General features: G+C 35.8%; 1 protein-coding gene across 1 annotated transcript in view; it reads left to right on the top strand.

Moving 5' to 3' along the window:
• The window catches only part of OTOGL (otogelin like), a 119733-nt gene that overhangs the window by 77914 nt on the left and 19226 nt on the right, over window positions 1-22593 (top strand). The window contains exons 32-45 of the mRNA XM_053658802.1: window positions 2009-2088; window positions 2387-2428; window positions 4871-4920; window positions 7233-7410; window positions 7673-7815; window positions 8061-8084; window positions 8174-8266; window positions 10380-10569; window positions 13056-13270; window positions 17347-17488; window positions 19030-19215; window positions 20886-21098; window positions 21580-21684; window positions 22028-22135. Of these exons, the coding sequence (XP_053514777.1) occupies window positions 2009-2088; window positions 2387-2428; window positions 4871-4920; window positions 7233-7410; window positions 7673-7815; window positions 8061-8084; window positions 8174-8266; window positions 10380-10569; window positions 13056-13270; window positions 17347-17488; window positions 19030-19215; window positions 20886-21098; window positions 21580-21684; window positions 22028-22135 (1769 nt within the window). The remainder of the gene's footprint in view (window positions 1-2008; window positions 2089-2386; window positions 2429-4870; window positions 4921-7232; window positions 7411-7672; window positions 7816-8060; window positions 8085-8173; window positions 8267-10379; window positions 10570-13055; window positions 13271-17346; window positions 17489-19029; window positions 19216-20885; window positions 21099-21579; window positions 21685-22027; window positions 22136-22593) is intronic.

Raw genomic sequence — 22593 nt, 5'->3', positions numbered from 1 at the left:
TGGTATGGTTGGGATGCGGAGCAGAAGCTCAGAAGGAACCTGCATTCCTGCTGAATTGCTCGACTCTGCCTTCTTCTCTTTCTTTGCTTCTCTCCCTTCTCCACAAGGAGCAGCTAAATTATTGCTCCTCCCTGTTCTTTCCGCCCTGAGGGGAGATACAAGTATTGAGCCGGGGCTTCACCAGGGCCCTGCATCTTCCTCCAAGTCACCAACAGAATCACCACCCTTCTTCTTGATGATTACAGTTTCTGGCACATATCTTGTGTTAAAAATACAAATATTTAGGGGAAATAACTTTTATGAGAAAGGGTGCCAACTAGCATACCATAGAGCCCATATGTAAACACAGATATTCCTATTATATAATATAACCATTAAAAGGATTGTTCTGCATCTGAGATAGTCTGCCAGTGAGGCATTGAGTAGATTGCCAGTTGTATGACAAAATAATTAGGAACTTGCTATGAAGACATTTTAAAGGAACAAGTTACGGGTTTGGGGAAAAATATTTTAAGAGGATGGCTGTGGTTTTGACTCTCATAAAACAATTGCATAAAAATGATATTTACTTAATTTAATGGGAATCAGTTGGCCCTAGTCTTTTTAGCATTCTAGTAACTTTAATTTTTCTTTTTTGCTTGACGAAGTTAGAGTTGAATAGAAAAATCATCTGGCTAAAATTGTATTATTCAAGTACATTTTATGAAATAAACAATTGGTCATATAAGCTAAACTGTTTATGTTTTAAAAAGTCATTTGCAAAAGAAGTATCTGAGAGATGGCTAGATGTGTCTCATGTTAAAGAGTCATGATCAGTTCTCGGTTTTGAGTGTTGTCTGGATCTCTGTCCAAGAACTCGTGCCCTCTGGGGGCAGCACTTACCCCAAGTCTCAAGCTAGTTCATTTCCATGCTGAATTGGAAAGAGGCCTTGACTATTTTTGGTTCAAATTCTTCACTTTACAGATGAGACAATTGGAAATATTTTAAAATATTAAAAATGTTATTAAATCTGCTAGTGTGTTTGAGAGGCAGATAAGCAAGATTTTTAATGACAACATTTGCATTAATTCTCTCTAGTGTGGATGAATCTAATAATTGTACACAAAGGATTACATTTACTTCATTTGAATTTAAATGAATTGGATTCTGAGTGCCAACAGGATAAGAAAAAATATGTAATCTCAGTCATTGGCTTCATTTTTTTTAGAAAAAAAGCATTCCTGATGACTCCTCCTGTCTTTGGTGCATGGTGCCCAAGCCCATGACTTCTTGAAGTTTGGGACTTTTACTTTGCTTCTTCGCCCTGCACAAAACTGCAAGCCTTACAAAGACCAGTCAACCTGGGGCTTGAAATCAGTCTCCTTAGGCTTATATGCAACCATCTCCTCCCAGGCCACCCTGCTGCAAATTTGGGCACGCGCCCTGATGCTCTCGAGAACTATAGCCTCTGCCCCACCCACCCCTACCTTTGTTTTCAAAGAAGTACAACCATATCCCAGCTCCATACCTTCTACCCACAGATTCTTAATATGTTTTTAATCAGTTTAGAGCTTAATAATAGTTGAGTCAAGCCAAGGAGATGCAGTTTTTGTTCAACGACATCCTTAAGGCAGGAATATGCAAAGGGTACACTTATCTGCTTGGATGAAGAAGCAGTACAGGAATGGAAAGTGCAATGCATGGAGTTTAACATCACAATAAATGATTCTTCTGCATTTCTACTGACTTGCAGAACATGGCCTTAATGTGTTCCAAATATAAGTGTATGTTTTGAGTGTTATATGTTCAAATTCTGCTTTGATCATGAAAGATAACAGTTTATGATCCATAGCTTGTGGTTTTATAAAATGAGTGGTAGCAAATAGAGCATTCCTTAGTGCTTGACAAGGAGAATACAAGAATTTTAGGAAAAAGGTATCTTGATTGCATTTATTATTGTATATGTTAAAATATGAAAATACTTTTTATGTCTTAAACTTTTTCATTTTGATTTTTTTTCATGTGAAGAGTTGAAGGATGCTTGCCCTACTGCCCCAAAACTATGCTCCTTGATGAGGTCACCCTCAAATGTGTTTATCCAGGAGACTGTAAGTGTGAACCTTACTTACTTTATTCTGGAAAAATAAAACACTGGAATATTGTTTTTCTCTATGATAGCAAGTGGTTGTGAACAGAAGTTTTAGAGAAACAATACAAAGTCATAAGATTCTTCTTCAATAGCCTCCCATTGTCTTTTTTTCCTAGTGATTTCCAAGCACGTAGATCTTCTCTCTAACATTCCTCTGTGTTCTCTCTCCCCAACATTTTCCTTGAAACTAGAGATCCCTATATGTACTATGTGGGCTTCACTAAGCAAAACTGAAGAGTGTCTTTGTTTCTTTGTAGGCGCTCCTCTGATTTCCACAGAACCTGCATTTGTGACACCAGGTAGGCCGTTTCTACCCATGTATACAGGTATTGTTACAATTTTAGACACTGAAATTTAAGTCTTGGCACACTTACATTGTACCAACTGCTGGTATCATTACCGTCCCATTGACTGGAAAACCTAGCTGTCACGTGTGTTCAGTAGCTGTTCACTGGGTCAGCATGCCACAATTTCTAAATGGCTTCTACCTTTGGTCCACTTCTTCTTCCTTCCAGTGAGTTTAGATAACAAAGATTTTCCTCACTTTTTAACTTAGGTTTTACTAAATCCTGCTTAAAATTTCACAGTGATTAAGTTGATTCTAAAGAGATGTCAATGCAAACAATATCATCCTGTCAAGGTTTCCACCCCTGTGTCTGTGCTTTGTCCCAGCCACTGCAGCGGGCCTCCTGGGCTCATACCCTGACTTGGCTCCCTCACTGTGAAACTTGCCTCAGAAAAGAATTGAATAAATCCGCTCACAGTGAGGCTTGACACACTCAATGTATAGTTTCACCTGGGATTATAATTTAGGAAAGCTCAGGTATCTATTCTTTAATTCATTTGACTAGCTTTAACTGAGCATCAACTCTGCCAGGCAGTATCCTGGCACAGCGGGAGGAAGGGCGAAAGGTGACTGAGGCACAGCTTCCACTCTAACACAGCTGTCAGTCCATAGGCCATGGTGACATTGCAATAGGGGTGAGCAGCAGTAGGCAAGGGGGGTCTTGCACTTATTTTGGAGTAATGGTCTCAGAAGGGTAACAGAAAGTAGGAGCTGGACAGACTAGTACAAGGAGGAAGTGTGTTCCAGCTAGAAGGGGAAGCATGTGCAAAAGCCTGGAACAGAGAGAAATCGTGTCACACCGAGGGACTTGCTAACCCAGCAATAGGCCTTTCAAAGTGAGGAGGAATAAGCATTCATTGAGATCAATAAGAATAGCTGTTCCAGATGCATTGATTCAGACAGAGGCCTAACTACTATTCTGATTAGGAGACAAAGGCAGTGGGTATTTACGAGAAAGGGAAGGGGAGCAATCACATCAATAGAAGGAGGGCATTTCTATTGGTAAATAGAAATAACAGGTAAATATCATAGTGATATTAATTCCAAACTATGTTTTTAATTTTCAGTCCAGAAGGCATCTACCTAGTAGTCATAACTGCTTTCTTGTTATCTTTGCAAAGAGTTTTTTTGGCACACAGTGTTGCCCTAGGGCCAGCACAAAGGTTATTTTGCCCAGTCGTTACCACCCCAAAATTTGAGATGTGAGACATGCCAAGCAGTTCCTCTGGCATGGCAGCTCCAGCCCCAGTTTAAAGAAGCTTTATTTAGAGACATTGAAATTAAGAACAACCTGACAGTAACCAGAGGGGAGGTTGGAGGGAAGATAGGGGGAAGGGGGAAAGGGTTTTCAGGAACAACTATAAAGGACTCATGGACAAAACCAAGGTGGGTGGAGTCAGGAGAGAGAGGTGGGGTGGCTGTGCTGGGGGGAAAATGCAGACAGCTGTACTTGAACAACAACAAAATAATTAAAAAAAAGAAGCAGCTCTGTTTAGCCCTGCCCAGGTGGCTCGGTTTGTTGTAGTGTCATCCTGTAAGCAAAAGGTCACAGGTTAGATTCCCTGTCAAGGTACATACCTAGGTTGAGGGTTTGATCCCTGGTCAGGGGCATATGGAAGGCAACTGATCAATTTCTCTCTCTCTCCCTCCCCTCCCACTTTTCTTCTCTCTCTAAAATCAATTAAAATATTCTCAGGTAGGGATTTGTAAACAGTGGTTCGATTTATATTATTGCTTACAGATTTCGAGCAGGTCAGTGTATCTTGAGCATATAGTGTGAGGGAAATTGTGCCAAGAGATGGGATGGAAGAGATTATCGGTGAGGTCACAAAGGGTCCATAGTAAGATACCTGGATTTTTTTCTTTCTGAAGAAAATGGAGAATCACTGAAGAATTTTGATGAGCTCTGTGATATCTTCAAAATAATAGTCTCACCACTACCATCACCATTATTCTAATGAGCTACCATTTATTGAGTATTTATTATGTGCCAGGCATTGGACTAAGTGCTTTGCATACACTTAATCCTTATTAGAACTCTATGAGAGAGGTGTTATTATATATATATATATATATAATATAATATATATATATATATATATATATATATATATATAATAACCATATATATATATAATGGTGGTTAAAAGCCAGGGCTCTGAACTCAAAATTTCTGAGTTTGCATTCTACCTTGAGCACTTACCATACTAACTCTCTGCACCTTAGTTTCCCTCTCTGCAATATAAGAGTATTTTCATCAGCTTCACAGGTTTCTTGTGAGAAATAAGTGAAATAATCTTTATAAAAAACTCTTAGCACAGTTTCTCTCACGCATGAATCCCATACATAATGGATACTGTTCCCCTAATGTAGAGGCCGTCTTCATTTCCAACAGGTCCAGAAATAACCCCATCACCGACACCCACACCAGGTTTGGAATGTGAGGTACGACTGGGTAATCTCTCCCGCTGTTTCGTCCTTTCCTCGTAGCATCTTCTCCAGTGTCTGTATCACTCTCTAAATGTTATTAAACTTTTCAGTATGATCACTAGTCTTTCTTGGCTAAAACATAATAAGAAATGTGTACACTTCAACAATTGTATTTTTAAACTGACTCAGATTTTCTTAATTAGGTTCTGGTCACACCACAAAAAATAAAATTCAAATGAGGCCTTAAGAGTGATTCTTTATTAAAGAGTCATCTAGTCTGGGCTTCTCTGTAAATCAGGCATTCAGAAATATTTATTACATAGCTACTATGTGCCAGGCACTGTGCAAGATGAAAAAGACCCAATGGAAAGCAAAGAAAGGGAAGGTCATTGGACTCCACAGGTTATAACTGCCTGGGCTGAGAGTTAGTTGAGCACTTACATCCTTATTTCAAGAATATCACTTGTCCTGGTAAACTAAATATTTATTCAACCAATTTTTATTAGTGTTATTTCTAGCCAGGCACTATTAAGGTACCATGAATAAAACAATATAAAAGCAGGCAAAAATTCCTGTGTTTATGGAGTTTATATTCTGTTGGAGGTTCTGAGACAACCAATAAGAAAACTAAGTTACTGATCATATAAAATGTTCCCGTGTGCTGCTCAGGAGGAAAATGAAACTATTTTCGGTGAGATGGTAAAAAAATCCTCGCTGACAAGGTGAGTTTGGAATAAAAGATGTGAAGAAGTTGGTAGGGTGAGCTGTGACACCTGGACTATAGTGTTCCAGGGAAAGGAGCCGGCAAGTGCAAAGGCCTTGAGGTGATAATGTACCTGAAATATTACAAGAAGGCCATTAAATAAGGAAGGTATAAAATAGCAAGTAAATTAGACTATGTGAGGTCTTGTAGATGATTATGAAGACCCTGGCTTTTTCCCTAAATGATGGCATATTTTTGAGCAGAGGAATTACGTGAGATAACTTGTTTCAGGATTATTTTAGGTACTGTGTTCAGAGCAGGATGCAAGGAGAAAATAGAACAAGGTAGAAGGCTATTGCAGAAATTTAGGCAAAAGATCATTGTGGTCTGGACCAGATAATAGCAGTGGAGAGGGTGAGAAATGCCCGGATTCTAGGTATATATTTTTAAAAAGGCCACAGAATTTGCTGAAGGATTAGATGTGGGGTGTGAGTGGAAGAGATGCATCAAGGATTCTAAGATTTTTTTCCCTTTAGTACCTGAAGGATGAAGTTGACATTAACCATGATGGCAAAGCTGTGGGGAATGAAGGGCTGGGTGTGTATAACCAAGAGTTCAGCTTTGCCATGGAGAGTTGGAAATTCCTTCTAGATACCAGAGATCTGTGGATATACGGACTGGTAAACAGAGTCTACCACAGAGGGTTGTTGGACGAATGAAGTAGGTTAATTTGAACAATGGAGAACATAATAAGTGGTACAAATTTTTATCATTACTATAATTATTATCATAATTTAGATAGAATGTAATTTATGAACTTTAAAAAATCCACCACTTATTTAATTCTTATTTGTTTATCAAGAAGTCTGAGATCTGTAAATAAAAATTAATTTATAATAATTCTATCCAAGAGCTAAACCAATCTCACTGATGAATTTTTAATTAAATACTGGGATAGTATTGTTATCATTGTTTTAAATTGACATTAACAGAAATTATAAGCAATACTAGCTTTACACAATATAGTATAACAGGTTGACTTCCTCTGTAGAAGTCTGCTTGTAAAACACTAATTTAGACAAATTAGGATCAGACTTCAATTTGCTCAGATGTGTGAGTACATGGGCCATTCTGATATCAAATTGATATTGAGATAAATCTGCGATAAGTACGTACTGAGTAGTTTAGAAAGGTTACATCAACAAAAAGTTGTAGTAAAATTTTAATTGTTTATCTTTCAATGGCCATTATATTTAGAAAATATACCCTTTATGCAGTGTGAATGGCAAATTAAAAAAAAATGCAATGGAATACCACTCAGCAATGAAAAAGAATGAAATCTTGCCATGTGTGACAACATGGACGAACCTGGAGGGTATTATGCTTGGTGCCATAAGTCAGTGAGAGACAAATATTGTATGACCTTACTTATGTGTAGACTCTAAAACAAAGCAAGTATATAGATGAAACAAAGCAAAACAGAAGCAGACCCACAGACATGGAAAGTAAGCTGAGGGTTGTCTAAGGGAGATGAATAAAACACTTTTTAAATGTATTGAAAACATTAGTTGAAAATGGGAAGAACTCACCAATTTTCTTCTTCTTCTTCTTTCTTTATTGCCAGCCTCAACAATTTGATCCTGTTTATAATTGTAGCCAATATATATGCATCAATATGGAATGGACATTGTATAACTGGTCTCTTAGTTGCCCGAAGGACTTGGAAATGCCTGACTGCGGTTTCCGGGGAAGGCCTGTCCAAGTGAACACAGATATCTGCTGCCCTGAGTGGGAATGTCCTTGTAGGTTTGCATTTCTAAAGTGCAGTCAGTTTTTAGCCAGGGGCAGATTGGTAGTTTTTGGAACTGATCGCCTCATCAAGCTAAAACTATTGTTCAGTATTCTTCATTTGATTTATGATCTTGGTTCCCAGTATGTAACTTTCAGATTTGCTTTAGTCAAACATAATTAGACAAATTTAAAAGATTTTCTAAAGGAGTAATTATTACTACAGATACACGTAATTATTTAAGACACTCAATCCACACTCCAACACTTTTTTAGGTCGGTGTTCCCTGCTGTCAGAACTGAGCATCATCACATTCGACGGAAACAATGCCGCGTTATATAGTATGGCTTCTTATATCTTAGTAAGAATTCCTGAGGAAATTATAGTTGCTCATATTGAAAAATGTTCCATGAATCAGGTATGTCATAGTCCATTCTTTTGTCTTTTCTTCATAAATCTATAGCTGTAGAACAGTGCCGCATTAGGTATTCTCAGAGTAAGAAGGTGCTCAAGAACTCACTGAGATTTATCTTCTGGTACTTAAAACAAAAAAATGTTCCATGTGAATGTGTTTAGAGGCATAGGATAGTAATCCAAATAATGTTTTAAAAAGTCAACTAGTACTTTTCTTTCAAAAGTGGTTTTTCTTTGTTTTTTTTTCAGAATGAAAATTCATTAAAAAAGCTAGTGAGTATTTGCAAAATGTTTAGTGCACTCCTTTTTATTACTAAAATTATGTTTAACTCTACAAAGTTTTAATTTTTTTTCAAACAAAGGCTTCCTCTGAAAGAATCTCTGGACTTTGTTTTAACAAGTTAAATTTGACAACATCTATACATAAGATACTTGTCCATAGAGCAGCAAGAAAGGTAAGAATACAAAGATTATAAATAGCATTTCATTAGATGAAATTAAGAAAAAAGAGAAAATCATATCAGTAGAGTTTTATTGCTATTATGTCTAATCATTATTTTCATGGGCAGTCTAAAAGTGTTTCTTAATATTATATTTCTCCTTCCATAATGTGCCAATTCTTGCACACATTTCTCCCCTAATGAGGTTAACCCTCACAGCCACGTTAAATATGCCAAAGTCTTCTTGGATAAGGTGAGCAGCCAGTCTTCTCAGTGTTAGAATTAACATTAATGTTTCAAATTAAACAAAATGGCAATCATACGAAGAAAAGGGACCATACAGTTGGAAAGAGTAGTAATCACAAATACCAGAGCGAAGATCACCAAGAGAATTGATGGAAGTAGTTTTGAAATGTTGATGTCATTTATTTTTTGGCAAAAAAGTGATAGCTAAAATAAGAAAAAAATAAAGGAACAGTTAACTTTATTGATATATACTAAAGAAGAGTAAGGAATTACATATATTTACCAGCTAAAAGTCAGTTATAAGCTGGATGTCTTACTCAGATCTAAAAGTTTCTCTCAAAAAGAAAATAATGTGTAATGATTTTGTTCAAAATGGCTAGAATGTTATAGGCTTTCTGGAAATAATTCTGTTAGCACAGACCATAGATTCTAGATAGAAATAATGTTAAAATAATCCTGAAATATGTTAAGTGTTAGCAAGTTTAATTTTAAGTAAAACTTAAAAAATATGAAAGAGGTACTTTTTAAATGATAGCATTTGACTATAACTTTGAAATTGATGAGGTCATTACATTAACAGGAAGTGCATGGGAAGTGAACCCAAACTGGGTCAGTGCTGTAAGCATTCGGATAGATGGGTGTGGTTTTGGCCCCAGCCGAACTCATCACTGATTATGTATTCAGTTAAAAATTAATTAATTTAAAACATCATTTAGTGAGAGTTTTCATGATAAAAACAACACAGGTCTTGATTGGAAGTTACTTGTAGTTAAGCATGAGTGTAATTATCTGCCAATTAGAAAGCAGTGGGAGGTACAGTGACAGAATTATGACCAAGACACGGAAACCAAAAAAAAGGTCATTTAGTGCAGTTTATGGGAGGGTCAAATAAGTATTTTTGGAAGAGGCAACATCTCAGATAAATATTAAAGAATGAGTAGAAATCACCAGGCAAGTGGAGAGATGTTTTAGATCAAGAGTGGCATATGAGAAAGATATAAAGATGAGAAATTAAATGGTTGGTCAGGAATAACTTCTGCAAATTTACTGCTGGTTTCAGTTCATGGTTCCACATTATTGCCACTATTTCAAGTGCTATTTTTCAGGCCCTGGCTGGTGTGGCTCAGTGGATTGAGTACTAGCCTGCGAACCCAGGGGTTGCTGGTTCAATTCCCAGTCAGGGACATGCCTAGATTGTGGGCCTGGTCCCCAGTAGAGGGTGCATGAGAGGCAACCACACATTGATGATTCTCTCCTTCTTTCTCCCTCCCTCCCCCTTTTTCAAAATAAGTAAATGAAATCTTTTTTTTTATAGCATTGTTTTTTCAAAGTGTAATCCTTGGACTGCTTACATTTGTATCTCCAAGAGTATGTGCTGAAAATACAGACTCTGCAATCCTATCCAAGCCTAGGAAGTGGAATTGGTGGGGATTGTAATTTTTGCTGACCCTGACAGATGATTGTTATAAACATCATAGTTAAATACTAAGCTAGAAGGCCAAAGAAAGAACCAGATTAAACATCCTGAAAGTAACATATTATGTACCTTAAATTTATGTTAGTACATAGTGGTATAATCAACATATCTCAAGGGAAACAGAGAGAAAAGCTTACATGACAGAAAAAAATGAAGTTTTGAAGAAAATAAAGGGCAATAAGGTTTAAAAAACACTGAATATATAGCCAGATGCAGCAAAAGCACAATAAAAGACCTTAGGAGTCATGAAAAGCTGTGGCAGCACCAGAGAAATAAATTTTTAAAAACCTAAAATATAGTTTATGTTAAATCAGAAGAAATGAGATAATCTGAATTTTCCTAGTTTTATTAAGTGTACATATAACACATTTTTCTAACACATGTACGTGTGTTATGTAATTTCAGGTAGAAGTGGATTCTATTGTTGTGCCTTTGCCCTTTTCAAACCAAGAACTGCTGATAGAGGACTCTGGGACTATGTATGTGATCACCACCCCATCTGGATTAATCGTAAAGTGGGCTCATCTTACAGGAATCTTAGACATTCACTTTGGCTCTCAGTTTAACCTGTCATCTTACACAGAAGGACTTTGTGGTGAGCATTGCTCTTCAAATCTCAATTTCTTCTAACTTTTCTGTTCACATTACGGTTGTGACCCCTATTGCTACACTTTTTTGATTTGAGAGGTGATATTAACTTTTAGAGCCTCATGTGAGTATTGAGGGAAGTAATGATTTTGAAGAATGGGCTAAGGAGCAAGAAATAACTGTTCAGTGTGGGTATTTTATGGAGCTATATGCTTAGCACTATTACTGCAATACTGTTTATATTCCTACTCATCTTTATTAAGAGTTAATGAAGTGTCAGGCATTATTTTACATACTTTAACTCAACTAATTCTAACTATAGCCCTACGAATAGGCATTAGGTTAATTTGTAAGTGAAGAAAATGAGGTATAGAAAATGAGGTTAAAGGCTTAAATAATTTTGTTTCTCCCTTATTTTATTTTATTTTTTAGTTTGAAATCAGGGAAAACAGTTTTTAAAGCCATTTGAAAATTATAAATACAGGGAATACAATGTTCTGAGCAGTTATTCAAGTTTAATTTAAAGTGTAAAGAGTAGATGTACTCTTACACCTAAATTTCTATCACAAGGCAGGGTGGGGGAAAGTAGGTTCACAGATGTTCATATGGAAAATAATATAAAAATTGAAGAAGATGCTGTTTTGTGTACTCACAATTATAAACCTAATTTTGATCCATCCTATATGTTACATAAATACAAAGAGTTTCAAGCCAAAGAAAACAAATTAGAAATATATTTTTGCACATAACAAAATAAAAAGAATAATATTGGCTGTGGTGTCTCCTGGAAAGTTAAGAAGTGGTATCCATTTCCGGCTCTGTGCTCAACATCAGCTTCCTCATCTTTAAAATGGGAATAGTGCCTTGGCCTGTATGGCTCAGTTGGTTGGAGCATTGTCCTATAACCGAAAGGTTGCCGGTTCGATTCCTGGTCAGGACACATATCTAGGTTGTGGGTTTTCTCCCCGATTGGGGCACATATGGAAGACATTCAATTGATGTTTCTCTCTCACATCAGTGTTTCTCTCTCTCTAAAAGCAATGAAAAAATGTCCTACAGAGAGGATACAAAAATAAAATAAAATGAGAATAATAATATATATCTTCAAGATTGTTGCTAGAATTGTATGTGAAAGTGATTGTAAAAGCACTTAACACATTGCTCAGTGCACACAGTGAGCAAATGTTAGTACAAATACATCTATTTTAACATCACTAAATAGTAATTGAATAAAAGTTTATGGGTTGCCTTCTGAGTGTCTGACACTATTCTTGCTTGGTGTTGAGAACTTGAAATAAATAGACTAAGTCCTTGCCCTCACAAATCACAAAAAATTCACATATTTCATTCTAAAAATGTGAAGCATTTAGTGGAAAGATTGGCCAAAATGGTTTACAGATTTCCTCACCCAATTGGAGTGTGTTACATGCAGCACAAACTTTTATGATGGTTTAAAGATTTTATTGTGGAAATAAATTAGTTAATATTGAGTATATAGTATTGATTATAAACAACTCAGTAGTTATCGAGTAATGACTCAGAGACTTTAAAAATTATAAAAGTAGTAACTGCTTTCGAGTATAGTGCCCTTGAGTTTTGTCTTGGTGGGTGGGTGTGTTTGTGCGCTGCTCTCAGTCCTCAGCATGTCCCAAGTGCTGGGGCAGGTGAGGCAGCAGCAACCTTTATTGATATAACAACCTTTATTGATAACGATATAAGAATTGATTCTGAAAAAAATGTTTAACTCACTTCTTTTATAGCCAGGAGGCTTGGGAATAAAGAAACATTATGTCTTAAGGTAGGATGAGATTCATGTAAGTTATGATCAGGGTTCCAGATCCGTTTCCCTGTACTCCCCTCGGCTTTGCACTCCGCTGGGTGAAGAGGAAGCTCTCTCCTCAGTCTGGCCTTACTCACGGCAGCTAGGCTGAAGCGTGAGGGCCATCAACAGTCGGAAGGGAGATCGTCTGTGTCCTAGATTCCTAGGTCAAATTCTGAGCTTGGCAATGAATGTTGAACAGCTGTATGTGTCTGCTGACTGCCACAGGCTGACTGGTTAATGCCTGGAATGCTTGTAACAGTTTTTAATAAAAGGTGTGAGGATTACCTCTATGACTATCAGACCCTTTCCCAGAAGTGGTGTCATGTACCGGGTGATCGGATAGGGATGATTTCTGAAAGAAATAATTTAATGTTTTCAGGCCGGGTTTCCTGGGGGGAGTGGATGGCTAGGGTGTGATCACCAAATGCCCACTATTTTGGCGAATATTTGACAGATTTAAAGACCTCGTTCTTAAATTAGGACATAGTGCTACTAGTGGAAAAGTATAAGAATAAAATCAACTTCCTTTCTTTATTTCCTATGATTCTTTCATATATCTTGACTTCTAGGATCATTAACCTTAATCAATTATTATTAAGATGATTTAATTCTGCTGCCAACATTTGGTTGAAGCAAAAATATATTCCCTCTAAATGTCAAATTTTTTCTAGGAATTTGCAATGACGATCCAGATGATGATCTAAAGATGCAAAATGGCACAATTATTACAAATATGGAAGACATAGAATTATTTATCGAGAGCTGGGAAATTGAGAAATTATTTAAAGTAACAACGAGAAGACCTGTTAGAAATTGCACTGAATATGACTGCAGTCAATGCATTGAGTTATTAAACAGAAAAGCTTTTACTCCATGCCATAATAAAGTAAGTTGAAAATGACTCTATTTAAGAACAGTCATGTTAGACATTTTGAGAGTAAAGCCAATGATTGATTTCCTGTTCTCGCCGTGATGTTTTTCTACCAGACTAGTTTATCACCAAACCTTCTGACAGTATGCTTTGGAATTCAGAATCATTTGCTGTTTATAGATTTATAGAAAGAGGAAGCATTATTATCTTTTTTCTCCCTATGTTTTTTCAAAACTATATCTACAGCTTTCCAGAAAAATGAAGTCCATCCTATGAAATAAATGCCTCTAGAAGAAAGAGATCAATGTCATTTCTTAACCCAGTGTAGAAACCAAGACAACGACAGTTTAGTCCATTCCCTATGATCATGGCCTCTTAGGTGTATACTTGCAATAGAACCTGTTACATATTCAATTTAATTGTACTTTATTAGAATCTAACTTTCTGACTTTAGGTGACTAGTAGATGTTTTAAATAATCTGCATATTAAAAAACCCATTATTAGAAACAAAAGATAGACAAATACAGCATTTAATGAATCATTGGATGAAAAGTTAGTATCTGAACACCTATTAGGTGTTGTGTTAAACTCCTGTGATCCAAAGATGACTAAGACCTTCCACTTTACCCATGAGGAGTCTAGTGGGACGGAAAGTCTGGGAGTAGCTACATTGAAAGATATACATAGAAGCTCAGGTTTGAAGAAAACTTCCCAGAGTTTAAAACATTTGAATTATTTAGAAGAATGCATTTTTCAGGAGAGAGAAGAGAGGAAGGGAGACCTAAGTAGGAAAAAATAATATATGGAAGGGCAAGTTTGGTGTAAAAGCCGGGGTTAGGAAACACTGGAAGTTTAGTGCAAAGCATGTGGGTGGGAAGTGCCTGGGAAGAAGAGTGAGGGAATTGTGAAAGCAGGAAGGAGCTTGCTCTGGAGCCCGTACCCTGCTAGATGGGGAAGCACAGACCTCATAGCTCTCAGCCTACCCTCTGCTGGTCCCTGAAGACAAAGGCAAAGGGACAAAAATGGCACACTTCTGGAGCTTCAGCTTTGCTTACAGATTTAGTTGCAAAGAAGTTTTAAATTTTTATATTTATCAATGCATGCACCGAAAAAATAACAAATACTTTAAAACTCACCTCAGTGTCATTTTAATGTCTTTTAAAAGCAGAACAATTTTTGAGAATTGCATTTTTAACTGGGAACGTGGGATGTTGGTTAAATCCAGCAACTTTTGCTCATGATTCAGACCATAGTGAGGCAACACAGAACACCATTCAGTGTGTGATAGCCTTGGCTTTTCCCTTAGGGTCATCCCAGGGAATCTGATGGCAAAAGAAAGGAATGCTCATCCTTTGATTTCCCTACTTCTAATCATCCTTTTTCACAAATTACCACATGGCAGGCAGATGATCTATGAAAACTGGAAACAAGATCCTATCATTTCTCCACCTAAATCCTATCGATGTCTTTCAGTAACACTTAGAGTACATTCCAAACATTTATCAGTGCTTACTAGATCCTTTGTGCTCTGGCCTGTCCTCCTCCAGCTTCTTCATTGCTATACTGTTCTTGCCTATTAAACATCAGGCTTTCTCCTTTCAACTGTTGGAATATTCCAAGGTTTTTCCCTGCCAATAGGCTTTTATGCTTACCGTGCCCCCAGCTGGAATACTTCCCTCCTTCTATCTACTTTAGCATTGTGACTCCTCTTTACTCCTAAAAGACTTTCTTAAATTGAGATCCACGAGGCAGAGAAGAGATCTGATTTGTTCATCTTTGTATTCCTCATGCATAGCATAGTGCCTGATATGTAGTTAGGTGCTCAATAAATTATGGAAATATGCATAAATATATGGAGGAAGGGAGGATATGAGCGAATCCCTCCTGTAGCTTTCTGTGTGTTAAGTGGAGAAAAAAATGTAAATTTTTATTTGGAGTAAGTTAAGTCTAGAAAAAACTTAGAAACATAATTCCAGAGCTCAGAGGAGATAAGTTGAGGCCAGAGATCAGCTTTGGGGGAGTTATCAGTAGATAAGTTTTTTAAAATAATAATTAATGTAGGATGTGCCAGAGTCTGTTCTATGCACTTTCCACATATTAACTCACAGCCATCTCAAGCAGCAGTAGGCTTATTATTAACTAGATTTAATGTATGAAGAAACCAATGCAAAGATTTAAAGGCCCACGATGGTGTTAGAAACTAAAAATGTGTGAGACCAGAAAGAGCATTTGTAGTGAAGACGGGGTCTAGAGAAACCCTCAGAATGGGAGGCAGAAAACAATGACCAGATGCACAGGTAATAGAGTACTGGGCCCTCATAGGTGAAACAAAGGGTCTAAGGAGTGGGAAGTGTTCATCACTTCCTGAGCCTCTGAGAGCTTGGGGAGGGTTTAAAATACCAGTGCTCCTGGGGTTTGATAGTTAGGAGGACCTCAGTGCCCGAGGCATGTATTCTGTGCAAACGGGCTGGAAACTGAGGAGAGTCAACAAAGGAGATTAGAAAGGTAGTTGAATCTTGAGTTTTACAGATATGGACCTTGAAGAAGAAATGATGGAATGTGAAAAATTGTAAGCATTTTATCTTATCATTTGACCTATGTCAGAACTTAACATCTCAATGTATATGCTTGGGGGTTGGGGAGAACATCACAGCAGAGCAGGTAAAAGTTATGCTCACCTCCTCCCAGGTCCAAAGGAAAATTACAGATACATTATAGAACACTCAGCCTGAATGTAGATGCTTAGTGTGTTTGCTGAATGAATGAGTATAGAGGAAAATGGGAATAAATGTTGCTATAAGTTAAATTATTTAGATTTCAGGCATCTGTAGATCAAAATAAAATAATCTGTAGGAAAAAAATAGGTCCCTAATTAAATTGAGGTACGTCAAATAAAATAAATTATTTGAACAATGTATAATATTAATATATATTTTGAGATGTATTTATAAACTAATTTAATAAGTAATGCCCTTATATTATCATTACATGTATCATTACAGAAAGCTTCAGGAGCTTCCAATTTCATCTATAATAGATCAAAGTTTTAATCATTATATAGAAAAAACAAAGGTAACCCAAACTGTAATATCAGAAATGGACCTTTGCAAGATACACATACCATTTCTTTTCCATCTTTTTTGATTTAATCTTTATTCTATTTTTCCCATACCATTTAGTCCCCTTATACCTCCCACACTGTTGTCCATGTCCATGCTTCCTTTTAAATTATAGTTGATGTGCAATATTATACTAGTCTCAGGTATACAACATAGTGATTAGAGATTTATATACCTTATGAAGTGTTCACCTTAATAAATCTGACACCATAGATAATTATTGCAATATTGTTGACCTTATTCCTTATACTGTACTTTACATCCCCCTAACTATTTTCTAACTGCCAATTTGTACTTCTTAATCCCCTGTACCTTTTTCATCCATCTCCCTGCACCCCTCTCACCTGTCAACCATCAATTTGTTGTTTTTATCTATGGGGTTTTTCTGTTTTGTTTGTTTATTTTGGTTTTGTAGATACCAAACAGAAGAAAAAGAATGTAATACTTGTTTTTCTATGTCTGACTTATTTCACTTAGCATAATAACCTCTAGGTCCATCCATGTCTTTACAAATGATAAAATTTCATTCTTTTTCACACCTGAGTAATATTCCATTATCTATATGTACCACTCTTCTTTATTCATTTGTCTGTCAATGGACACTTAGGCTGCTCCCACATCCTGGCTATTGTAAATGATGCTGCACTGAACATCAGTGCATACACATTTTCGAATTAGTGTTTTATATTTGTTTGGATAAATATCCAAAAGTGGGATTCTTTTTCATCTTTATGCGATAGATTTATTTATGTCAGTGCAGACAATATTTATTTTGTGTAAAATGTGTTTTAAAAGATTGTAGTTTCAGAGAATGACATCGAATACTATGAAGTTTTGAAAATTTAAGGCCAAAAGGAACCATAATGAATATAAACTTGCTACCCTTTGATTCTTCAAAGAGTCTTAGGTTAGCTTGGGGCTTTTAGAGAAATAAAACAGTATAGTTTATCCCAAGCACAACATATTTCTAGGTTTCACCACAGAGCTTTTGTGAAAAGATGTGGATCAATTATACCAATTCTTGGAACCATGAATGTGACGCCCCTTCTGCTTACGTGGCTCTGTGCAACAATTTCGACATCTGTATTCAGTGGAGAACACCTGATTACTGCGGTGAGTAGCAGACACCATATAATAGTTTCCAACAGCCAAATAACATTCCATTTTTCTGCATTCATGTCTTTCGTTTTCATTTTTCATCACAAAATAATTCTGTAGGAATAAATGCATATAGATATAACCTGGAAGTTAGAGATAAGCTATTCCACAGAGGCAGCTTCTATTTTTATCCAAATCTAAATTTAAAGTACTCCTCCATTTTTCCAAAAAAAAAAAACCAGTTCACATAATATTAGTGAGAAAAGCAGACTGAAAAGTTAAAGGAATCACAGAGGATTGAGAAGGGATTTTGATTCTACATCCTGCAGCACCTTTTGTTGACACCCATTTAACCCACCTCACTTCCCCCAGCTTGTTCTTATTTGTTCATTCTGTGGAGATTTTTTTGCCCCCTTTTTCTGCTTTCCTGACATAATATCCATTTCTGAGAAATCAGTCTTTCTGGCTTTCTTTGATATCTAGATTCAGTATTTCCCCAATTATATGTTTGTATTTCCTTTTTCCTTTGTATGCATTCTTTGCTCATTTTTATCTGTAGGACTCATGCTCACTCATCAAATCATAATGCTTTTCATAAAAAATTTTGTTAAACATTTTACCAATCCTGTATATATTTCACAGAAAACATTGTTAATTTAATTTAGAAAATAGTGATTAAGTGGGTTAAATGGTAAAAGACTTTCAAAATGAATGTTACTCAAATGCTCCAACATAAAAGTATTATTTTTTTCCCATGGGGAAAAAAAAAGATTAAAATGCTGAGGAAGGTTAATAAATCACAAATGCCAGTTCCATGACTCTACTTCAGAAATAAAGGAGTCCAGGTGTGTCCTTCTGTCCCCTTTGTCTCCCCGCCCTCTCAGATGTCATTGCTATTCAAGACTGGGATTGCTTGATTCACGGGGATTGTGTGACCTCATCAGTTTTATGTGATATTGTCAAACTGTTCTCCACTGAGATTTTACCAGTTTGCAACACCACCAACTCCGTGTTCATTTTTTTTAACAGTATGACATTTTAAGAACACTGAAAATGAAAAAGAATTTTCAAAAACATCATTTAGAAACTGCTCAATGACAATAGTTTCTTTTGACAGTGAAGGATTCAAACTAAATAAACATACAGCATTTTCTGCTTTTATGACTTGGTTGAGTTACATATTTGAAGTGTATTTCTTTGCTTATTTGAGTAGACTATTGTATACCCTCTTACTGCACAAAGCAGAAACCTCCTGATAGTTGATTCTATACTTATGCCAACCAGATTTGGGCTGCCTGTTGGTAATATTATTTTGATAGAAATCAGATGAACTTTTCTTATCCTAATACAATATTACCTAGACAACTAGAAGATACTCAAAAATATCCACTAATTTAAAAAAAATTTCTGATTACATAATAGATGAAAAAATAGACTTTGGAGAGACTGAAATATGAAGAATCATTTTCAGAAATAAAGTTGACATTTCTTCCTCTTATTATAATTCCAGTCAGTTACTTTTATCATTAACAAATTTTGTCCTCTATTTCTCATAGAGCTGAGTTGCCCAGAGGGTAAGGAATACCAACCCTGTGTGCGACCCTGTGAAGCAAGAACATGTCTGAACAGATGGTTCTATGGACACTCTTCATGTTTGAATTTAAGAGAAGACTGTGTGTGCAAAAATGGAACAATTCTTCACAGGCCACATTCAACTCAGTGCATTCCAGAGAAAGAATGTGGTAAGTAGCAGACAAATAAAACATTGTTAGAACTTGGAAAAATATGTTGAGAAAGACTGATCAAAAACAACCTATGTATTGGAAAGGCAATGAGTTTGTTTATTTAATAAACCAGTTAATGAAAGACAAATATCATGTGATCTCACTTATATATGGGATCTAATGAACAAAATAGAGTAATAAATGAAGTAGAAACAGAAGCGTGAATGCATGGAACAGACTGACAGCTGTTGGAGGGGAGGAGAGAGGACTGGATGAAAGAAGGTGGAGAGATTAGCCAAAGAATATATATGCATGACCCATGAACATACACAATGATGTGGAGATGACCTGAGAAAGGAGCTGGTGGGAGGTGGGCAAAAGCAGGGAGAGCAGGGATGATTGTAATAGCATAAACAGTAAAATATAATTTAAAGAATATAGTTTGATTTTAATAGGATTTCAACTGGAGTTATCCAAATGGGAGCTTTGGTAGTGATGTGTTTTAATCTCTAACTATGCCTCTCATAAGTAGGCAACAGCATAGCAAATTAAGAATGAGGAGTGTAGTATGTGAAGTACATTCAGATTCCAATCATTTCAAGTATTCACGATTCAACTTCACCTCTATAAGCCTGAGTTATGCATCTGTGGAGTGGGGAAAATAACCATAAGCTTAGTGTGGGAATGCACAAAGTACAAAGTATTTCACAAAAATGTCTGCAGAAAAATAGCACTCAAAGAGTATCAGATAATAATATTATCTGAGAGAAAAGATTAATATATCTACTTTTATTTTCAAACAAGTTTATTCTGACACATTATTTCCATGGTGATTTCAGATGAAAAGATTGCAAAATAGAGAAGACTTTAGTATGATATTTTATCAGTTGCAAGTCTCATTGTTACAATCAGAAGAAAAGAGATTTAACTAATAATTAAGAAAAAACCAAGTAGAAGTGAAATGCACATGTGGTTTCAGACATGAGTTTGTGCTTGCCATTGAAAAAATTTGAGAATATACAGGAATACTTATGTTTGTTTTTAGGAGCCCGTAAGGTTGTTTTGCTGGTAAATAGGATGGTATAAAATAAGTTCATTGGAGGCTGGTTGGTCACTACTTTTATCTTTACCATTCCTTAAAAGAACTACTAGAGAACCATATTTATCATTAAGAAAACTTTTATAATAAAACTAAGAGTCACTAAATAATATTTTCTTTTGTTGCCTGCTTTCCACATTTACATTTTAAAGCTGGAATATTTTGAATTTTTGTAAGACAAAAATGTTAATGTGAGGTAGGGATTATCTTGTTTTCCAACACTGCTCATATTTAACAATTAATACCTTAAAACATTTAAATTCATATTACTGAGTTTGTTCAAGTAAATTGTGTTAACAAGACTTAAAATGAAAAAAAATTAACCAATTATATTATTCATAAAAGATGGTATGCAAATTTACAGAGAGTTGTAGAGGAAAATATATTTCCTGTGGACTATATCAAAAATATCATTAAAGAAAAATAAGCTAGTATCTGCTGAATGAAAAGACAAATTTGACAAAGGATAGGTATGTGACATGTTATCTGTGCCACTGGGCCAAGTCACAGTGTGAGATAAAAGTATAACAGCTTGATTGATTTTTAGTGTCCGGGTCGTGAGTGATGTGACATTCTTAATCTTTTTAAGCATGTACCGACAGTGAAGACCAACCCCGCACTGCTGGGGAGATTTGGAATGGTGGCATTGATGAGTGTGCCCTCTACAAATGTTTGGAGAATGGAAGCATTATTCCTATAGAGCCTGAGTGTGAGGAAGAGCCCTCACCAATTTGTGAACGAGAGGCTGAAGTCGTCCTGGGCTTCGTTGATAAGCAGTCCTGCTGTTCAAAGGAAGTTTGTGGTATGTATTCAGGCTGAAGCTTTATAGTCAGTAAATGCCACATAATAGGTATGTTTGTAATCTTTGTGTAAAATCAGGTGTGCATGATGCTTGCTGTTGCAAAATGTGTTTGATGTAACAGCGGAAGTATTTCCCTAAATTTCATTTGTACTTTCTCAAAGGAAGTTTTGCTTCTTTATATTTTTGTTGATTTTACAAATATACATGCAAAACTCTGGCTATTAGCAATTAATAATATTCAGCAATATATGACCATAAAATGGATCTGGGAACTATTGACTTATGACAAGTGAGAGTGAAAGGTAATAACAAATAAACCTTAAATTTGCTGCCTTTTTACATATGACACATTTTGTGAACAGAATGGTTTTAACAGCAGTGTAAAATCACGCATAGTGAGAATTATATACCTGCTTGGAGTTAGAAACATAAGATTTTAGTTATGTTCACTAATACTTTAATGCCTGTTTCTTATTTGTAGCATGTGACATGACCTTGTGTGATACTACCATTCCGACATGTACAGATCGTCAAAAGTTGACCGTTGGCCATAGCCCTCTTTCTTGCTGTCCGCAGTACCAATGTGGTGAGTAATTAATTAGGAAGAATAAGAATGAGGTCATTGCTCATTCAGAATAATGGATTAGATTCTCATTCTTTGTGTCTACAAAGAAATGCTCTATTATCAAAGGTGTGGAGTTATCTTCCTAAAGATAGTTTTTTTTACCTGCAAATACATATACATATATGTACACATTATGTACATGTATATAAACTTATATGTTATATACATGTATATAGTCATTAACTCATTTTAAAGATCTTAAACTTGTGGAAATGTAGGAAATAGAATATTATATATAAATATATAGATTCAAAGATAACCAAATAAACAATACAGTTTTTCAAATATTTTTGTGTTTTTGCAGAATGTGACCTACTCAAATGTCCCAGTATTTCAATACCAGAATGCAGAGAAGACCAATTCATGATTCAAGTTCAACAGGATGAGCCTTGCTGTTTTGGTCCTATCTGTGGTAAGTGTTGTATGAGGTAATTTCTTGGAAGAAGAGGAAGGATGTATGGAAAAATCTCTTATTTGATACAAATAAGAGATTAATACAATTACATCAGTCCCTTGTAATTTGATACAATTACATGGCCTCATGGAAACCAGTATTCTGCTGTTATAGGAGTTCAAATGAATAAGAACAATAAAAAGAAAGTCCAGCATTTTAATTACAACTATTAGTTAGCACCTACTAGATTGTTTATCCATATATTGGAGTAACGAATAGTGAATTCATTCACTACAAGAGCAGTGAATTAAGACAACTTTAATCCATCAATCAATAATATTTTGATCCTAGTGGAACAAGTTATTTCAAAAATCCTAATGTCCATTTCTGGGAAGATGGTATTCTATGTCACTGCTTGGGAAGCATAAAGCAATATACTCAAGCAGTATTAGTGTTTTTAGGACCAAATAAGATCT

This window comes from Artibeus jamaicensis, unplaced genomic scaffold (assembly GCF_021234435.1).
Source record: "Artibeus jamaicensis isolate MK-2021 breed Jamaican fruit bat unplaced genomic scaffold, CSHL_Jam_final scaffold_584, whole genome shotgun sequence".
In the NCBI taxonomy this organism is placed as follows: domain Eukaryota; kingdom Metazoa; phylum Chordata; class Mammalia; order Chiroptera; family Phyllostomidae; genus Artibeus; species Artibeus jamaicensis.
The sequence above is the reverse complement of the archived record's forward strand: the minus strand, read 5'-3'. Positions and strand labels throughout refer to the sequence as shown.